Raw genomic sequence first — 8188 nt, 5'->3', positions numbered from 1 at the left:
GTCAAAAAAGCTTGAAAATGTAATAGAAGGCTCCTAGGTTATTGTTTCAAAGGCAGATGAAAAAAATTAAAAATCCTTAGTCACAGTTTTATTTATAAGCATTTAAAGCTCAAATATTGTCTTTAGTCTTAAAATGTTCCTTAGAAGTAAGAACTTAGGTATCAGTTTATTATTACTAGTTGTTGCTTCATAGGTACATTTAACATGAAGTTGCGATCATCCTCCACCCAAGACCTATTCGCACCCTTCCTTGCCACTACCACATCAACCACCAGTCATCAGATATTATGGTACTTATTTCTTTACATCTCAATTATTATTGGAATTCAAATGCTTATCTCTATTTTCTTATCCCTAAAATTTCATTCGTTGAGTCAAAAAGCTTGAAAAATTAATAAAAAGTTCCTAATGTTACAATGGCAGTTAAAAAATATTAAAAATACATATTCACATTTTTTTTTATTAGCATTTAAAGTTCGAGTTTTGACAAAAAACATAAAAATCACAAAAATGTGCAAATTATTTTGATTTAGAAAATTATAAAAATTGTTATTTTTAAATATAAGATTTGAAAACTTAATACAAGATTCGTCATAAGTTTGTCTACCTTTATCAAAAAAAAAAATGTCTACAAGAAAGTCAAATTAAATTTTTATGAGCATTTTAAATTCATATTTTTACAACATTTGATATTCACTCGATTTCTCATGTAACGATTTTCTTATTTTGTTGTAATTAAAAAACGAATGACTGCAGATACTTGAAAATTTCACTGAATGTTTTTATATTAGAATTTTCTATACACGATAAAATTTTGAAAATAATTTGACTCGTTTTGAGCTGTTTATGAACATTGTCAGTTTTCAATTTTGTAGTTTTTTTTTTTTACAAATATCAATACAATTTTATTTGTTGAGTAAAAAAGCGTGAAATGTTAATGCAAGGCTCCTGATATAATGATACAATAGCAGTTGAAAAATATTAAAAATACATAGGCACAATTTTTTTTATAAGCATTTAAATTTCAAATTTTGACAAAATTTATCAAATTAAATAATTATTGTGTAGTTGAAAATTTATAAATTGTTCAACTTGTATAGCTAAGGATTGACAATCTAAAAAATAGGTTCCACGTAAATAGGTTATATATAAATTATCTACTTTATTCACAATATCATCAAATATACTTGGTAATGTCATAGGCTGACTGACCGTTTTCGCTCAGAATCGTTTTTCTTATACAATGATATTATAGGTATCATTGAATTCAAATTTAACATTATCCATTACAGTGACCCACACAAACCTACTGTACAGCAGAGTGACATCCACTTACCCACCTTTTGTTGCTTTGCTATTATTACTTTCGCTCTATTTTAGTTTTCACTAGTTTTACTTCGTTATCATTACTTTTGAAAGATTCCAAGATTAATACTTAAAAATAAATAATTTATAAATATATTCTCGATTCATCGACTGTAATTAGCATCAATATACCGAATATTATAATATAACATCATGTTCAAATCCCTTTCATTTACAGGACATCTTCATGATTTTTTTTAACATAAAAAAATTATTTTAGACGTTGGCAAAGTATATTAATAATACTACTTTTGCCTAACCCAACCAGCAACAGGAAGAACACTATGATGGATTGCCGTGCTGCTATTGTCAGTTCTCTTCAATAATAGATTAATTTTGAATTTTCTCGAAGTCTTTGAACGAAAGGGTGGTCGTTTCGATGAATTTTTAACGACTCTCAAGTTTTTTCTCCCCCTAGTATCGGGCGTTTGTGATAATTTTTTATATATTTTTTCTTTCTTTTTACCTTTTATTCTTCTCTTTTTCGCTTCATAACAACGAACAAGATTGGTATCGATTTTCATTGGCCACTTTCTTTCGGATGGTTCCGTTTCATTTTTTCCCTACAGACAAACGTCAGCATTTTCGCGTATAGGAGGTTCATCAATCTTTTCTTTCTCGTAGCATACGTCCATGGTCTATCATATTACTTCTATCAGTCCAACACTTGGTTATTTCCTCGCACTTTATATTATTATTATCTATTGAATTCTTGGCGAGTATAATAATGTTATTAGTTATTACCTACACTGTACACACATATTCCACACGTATCGTTTAGACTAGTTCTTAACAATAGCTAGATCTTAAACTTCGAAAATTTAGAGTGTTTCACTGTAGCCTACAGCTTATAGGTACCTACCATTTAAAGTAATAATATAGTATAATATAGTAGTATAATACCTACACCTTATCAGGTACATATCTATTGTTAATGGTACCAATTAATGCATTGCACTTTTCAGTACCAAAGGGGGATCATACGCAGAATCATATTTTTGTTTTTTTATTATGTAATCTGAAAGTAAAATCACCCATTACAAAAACGAGACATTTGAGGTTACGACATATCGATTTGTCTAAATAGTGTCTCAAAACCATTTAAACATCATTTAAATTTACAACATTTTTTTGTTTGCGGTGAAAGTCGAATAAAAGGTCAAACAACAATAAAATATAAAATCGATCGCTCAAAAAGATTACCCTCTATAATTTTTGTAATAGGTAGTTTATTTTACTCTAGGATTACTCAAAAATCATACAAAAACGATTTTAGCGTTTCATCTATGCTGCGCGTGGGTCTGATAGAGAAAACAAACATTGCGTTGACATCCTCTTTAAGTAGTATTTTGTGAAATTTTTTGTCTGATATTATAATATGAAGTATAATTGTTATATCATACATGTTTTAAATCACCAATAAAAAAAAAATATATATTTAAATAAATTTTCTTTTTTTTAAACTCTCTAAGACTGTTTAAAAAAAAAAACTCAAAACCTTCACACTGTTTAGAATCAAAAAACCAAAATGAATTAAACTAGTTTTATATCATTTCATATTTTTTACTTTGTGACTAGATGACTCGACTTAAAATAAAAAAAGATTTTATATACCTATGTCCTATATATATTTACAATATTTATATATATACCTACTATTTGATGAAAGTTGTTAAAGTAGAACCAACTCACTTTTTTGTTTATAAAGTATAATAAAAAAATCGCAATAAAAAAGAAGCATCTGCAGATAAGAAAAAAAGTTCTAAACAAAAAGTACCTTAGAAACCGGTCAGATTCTAAAGAAAAAGAACGTATCTAAGAAGAAGCAAAAATTATTTCAAAACTAAATACAAAGTACAAACTCGAATAACAATAATTTCATTGTAAAAAGTTCTTACCTATTTAGTATTTACCGATTATTTTAAATTAATTAGGCTATTTATAAATAATGAAACTTATACCTCATAACTTAATAGTATTATAAATCATCAATACATACAATCTCCATAGGTTCTAGATATATTTAGTTTATAATTTATACTTAAAATTGTTTAGCTGATAATTTTTTAAACAAAGAATACAAGGACTTATAATGATTTTACACAATATATATATATATAATAAGTAGGTAGGTACCTACTTATTACTTATTCTTGCACTAATTATACTCAGAAATTTTTAGAAAATTATAATATGTTTGACGTTTGTGGTTTATAGATTAATATAAACTACCTACTATCATATTTAAATCATCAGTTCACAATTGTTATTTTTTTATTCCTCTCATTCCAATCTGTTAAAGTAGGTATACTAAAAGCTAAATAACTTAATAACTACTAATTCAAATTTGGATCTAGACACATCTATAATTTCAAAAAAGTCATCTGATATACAATTTACAGGAAAATAGACATAACACAATCAATGAAAATCATTAAACTGGATACTGATGGTAGCAGAGTAAGGGATATACATATCATCCTTGTTATTTTAACATATTTAGTAAAAATTTAGTAAGTATGACATACTAACTTATACATGATACAAAATACAATAAGAATATTTCTTATCTAAAATTATAGTCATGTGTGCTGAACAATATTTTTTTTAATGTGGATAACAAATTGATCAGTAGCCACCACACCTTAAATAGTATAAATTAATTTAACTATATAAGGGTAGAAGGCATAAAACTTATTAAGTACCTCATTAAGATCCTGCCACTAAAAGAGTGGTAACTGTCATACATAATTTTATCACCTCAGATAAAAGTCATATACACCAACAAACTTGGTGTTTACATCATTATTTTTAACTTTTTAAGATATAATTCAAACATCGAAATTGCAGGTAACTATATATTTTAACAAAACGACACATTTATTTACTTTTTTACCAAGCTATATTTCACTTGGAATAATTATAATATCAATAACAATATTATGAATTATATTTATTAATATGTATGACAAAACTTGTTTATTAATTCAATTTTGCATTACTTTTATAGTTTCATGAAAAAATTTAGTTGGATATAATAAAAAAAAAAGAAACAAAAAATAAAATACTTTATGGTTATACTGAACAAATATGTTATATTTAAACATCTTAGTCAGTCCTTCTGTTTCTTTATTTATTAATAGCATAAAGTATAAACATCTATTGACATTCACTGATATGAAAGTATTTCTTCCTATTAACTTGGTAAATTATGTTACCTTCTTCGAAGTGACCTAAATCGACTTGTGTCCTGGGCCAAAACTTAAGATTTATCTTTTAATATTTCAAAGTATAATTTTTTTGAAAATTGCCTGTAACAGGAACGCATTGATTATTCCATAAATCAATCTTAATATTTCTTTTTTAGTTTATATTTTTATCCCTTAATAGTTCAATCTATGACTTAAGTATCATCCTTATTATCTTTATGTCGAAAGTCCATGCTTTAACATTCTTAAGACTATAGGTTCTATTAAGAAAGTTCCAAGTAACTTAAGGTTTTTAACACATTTATACTGCACATTTGTCAGACCAATATTGGAGTATGGTTCGTTTGCTAGAGCACCAATGATTTCCAGTCAACTATACTCTGTCTCAGATAGAACAATCACTGTTTATGCACCGTGAATACTGAATAATGATATTGGAGCGTCGAGAACCACATGATCACACTAATACCGGGTCATTGGTAGGAGATGTACAGTACTGACAAAAATTGGCCAGCCAAATGATTATTCTCTTTTGTGACAGATTATAGAAAGATTCCTAAAATTTGCCAACTATTTATTTAAAATATATTACCTCCTATTTTGGTAAATCTATGTTTGGATTCTTTAGTTGACCATCAACACTAGACATTCAGTCAACTTCAGTTTTAATAATAATAAAATGTTTTATATTCCATTTTATATAAATATTTTAATATTAATAATTTAATAAATGATAAAACAGACTTTCCTGTATTAACATCTAAATTGTTTTAAAAATAACCCCTAGTTTCTTGGTTACGCGGTTCTTTTCCACATTGCTGTCTCACAAATTATGATAAAAATCAACCATTCCGTTCTTACATGTTCCACCTAACTTTGACTCCTATTTTTCCTATTCATAAATAATAGGTAATACAAATGTGTCAACTATCTAATGTTTTACTTTTACTTATCTCAAATTATAGTTATTGTGTTAACTTTTTGTTACTTTTTAAAGGTGAAAGACATTTGTCATCAAAAATAAAACACTCATCATTAATCAATTAAGTGTACAGTTTATATATGATTTTAATTAGTTAACTTATTCAATTTACACAGTATGTATATGGTTTATTATTAATTTTTATCTGTAAGGAAAGGAAATATTATTTTAAGCGCATATTAATAATTAAATATCTCATAATTGTTGAACAACAGGTACCTACACTTACATACTAGCAAATACTTATTCTAATTTTCATAAAAATAAAGTAATAAATAAAAAAAATCCATTTTAAAGTCTTGCTTGATGTTTAAGTAGGTAATATAATATATCACTCTCTTATTATTGTGTTTATTCTTCTACCAGATTTTATTCTATTAACTTCATAATACACAGTTCTCCAATCCATAATTGGTTGTTGTATTAGATCAGTTGATTGGTTTTCCTTTTTATACTTTTCAACCACTAAAGTTTTCCATAAAAACTGATTGTTTATCACTGAATGATAAATTTTTTTACAGCATCTCATCAGCGCATACAAATCAGAGGTGTTGTTTAGTTTTGTTATAATATATGAAATCAACTCCTCAGGTATTCCGCACAAACTAGGATATTGACCAACAGTGATTTCCAATATGGCACATTTGATTGGAACACTAACCAAATTTTTATATTTTAAAGATAAATGAAACACATGTTCTGTATTTATACTGGAAATGCTGCTGTCAATTTCAAAATAAGTGCATTTAGATACATTTGAATAACTTAATGTTATAATTAATGAATCATCATTAGGAACACCAGTTAAATGGCATAACTGATTAGACATTACTAGCTCAGCATTAAAAATATTATGATTTTTATGCCAAAATGAATTTAGTGGCACATTGTTTACCATTTTAGCTAATTCAATATTTGAATTCGTTGAGTCAAAATGTTCTGCTAAAGTAGTTGGAATAAAGCCAGTTTCAACAGTGAATACAAAAGCAATGTTGAATAGTCGCTCGTGTCCTAGACTGGTAAGTGCATCTGACAGAAGTGATGAAAACTCAGATGACAGTGAATTCATTTCTCAAGTACCTACATAATAAAAATAATAGGGATAAAATAAAAAAACATAATAACACTGTAATGTGTGTGTTAAATTTGAATTCAATGATAAAGTGAAGACGGACTGTCAGCCTATATCACCAAGTATATTTTATGACATATTTATATTGCTGTTGAGAGGACGCTACACCATACGGTCTTACAAAATGTAGAACATAGCAAAAACTGTTTTGGCGTGGAAAAGAACCGAGAAGGCTACAGTAATAACTAAGAAACAAAATTTTCAACACGTACATAAAAAGGAGATATTTAGCTGTGAAATATTGTTTTTATTTTTTTGATATCGGAACTACAAAAAAAGTTATTGAAGTTTGAAAAACACAAAAAATAATGGATTTTGAAACAATAAGAATTTTTTTTGTATAAGTGAAATCAAAAAAATAAAAACTTTATTTCACAGATAATGTTCTGAATATTGTATATCAATTTGGAGATTTAACTATAATTACAGCCCGAGTGGTACTATCCTGCGTAAAACAGTTTTTACTCTTGTATATTTGTAAAACGGAGACAACACATGAGGCTGTGGCATCCCCGTAAAATAATTTATTTTGCTATTTGTAGTATGGTACCTAATATATTTATATGGTATTATATCGTAATTAATTTTTGCCGAAAACATTCCATTTACTAATTTTATTAATACCTATTTAATTATTATAATTGTACATATTTAGGTATATTACCTATATAGGTATTACTGTTATTGAGTCAATACTGAGCTTGATACCGATTTACCGTTGAACAGTTTGACTAGGTTTGTGGTATAAATAGACAATAACATAAAATTATACCAAATTTTTTGAAAGTCATTGCGTAAATATATCACACTACAAATTGTATTAATTACTGCGTAATTAGTATCTTCATTTTTAAATCACCACAAATCTTTAAACTAGTAAGTGTTTGTATTATAATATTTTACTCACCTAATGTGTTTTGATATTATTATGATTTCACTTTAAAACGAACTATCCTTTATTAATATTTTTAAAAATAAAAGAATAATTTATTTATAAAGAAGTATTAGGTTGGACCTATTATAAAATTAGTATATAACTATCGTTAAAATGGTCTTCTAACTTCTGTAATCACTAACACCGGAATACCCGAACGTCCGGAACCGGGAACACATGAGTTATTTAATAGATAATATTATTCACTTAACTATGTTCAGTTTGATCATATACATATTTATTAAAAATTCTAACATTAATCATTCGAACATTCGAAGATGGAAAATGTCCTATTGAGTATTGACTGTATTGGAATTTAGATATTATCTAAATTCTCAAATTCTCAATATCTGATAGTCCGCGATGAATGCAGATGATTATGATGATTATATGAATTTGTTGATAACCTGGACTAAAAATCATAGAACTGGAAACGAGCAGCACTGCAGCTATCTTGGAAAAACATTGTTGCCAACATAATTAATTAACGTTATTAATCGTAAACATATTAATAAATAAATGTATTAATATAATTATTAATAACTTTATTAATATGTCTATGTTAT

The 8188-nt window shown here is 26.8% G+C and overlaps 1 protein-coding gene across 1 annotated transcript; it reads right to left on the bottom strand.

Moving 5' to 3' along the window:
- Window positions 1-5624: 5624 nt before the first annotated feature.
- Window positions 5625-7948, bottom strand: LOC132948851 (uncharacterized). The gene is made up of 2 exons (XM_061019513.1): window positions 7596-7948; window positions 5625-6636 (listed from the first exon to the last, which is right to left on the bottom strand). The coding sequence occupies exon 2, from the start codon at window positions 6623-6625 to the stop codon at window positions 5888-5890; it is 738 nt and encodes a 245-aa protein (XP_060875496.1). The 5' UTR covers window positions 6626-6636; window positions 7596-7948; the 3' UTR covers window positions 5625-5887.
- Between the last annotated feature and the right edge of the window lie 240 nt (window positions 7949-8188).

The sequence above is a fragment of the Metopolophium dirhodum genome, chromosome 7 (genome assembly GCF_019925205.1).
Source record: "Metopolophium dirhodum isolate CAU chromosome 7, ASM1992520v1, whole genome shotgun sequence".
Classification (NCBI taxonomy): Eukaryota; Metazoa; Arthropoda; class Insecta; order Hemiptera; family Aphididae; genus Metopolophium; species Metopolophium dirhodum.
The sequence above is the reverse complement of the archived record's forward strand: the minus strand, read 5'-3'. Positions and strand labels throughout refer to the sequence as shown.

Bases quoted from the DNA above. Each gene is read 5' to 3' on its own strand.
- LOC132948851 (XM_061019513.1), bottom strand. From the start codon at position 6,625: ATGAATTCACTGTCATCTGAGTTTTCATCACTTCTGTCAGATGCACTT.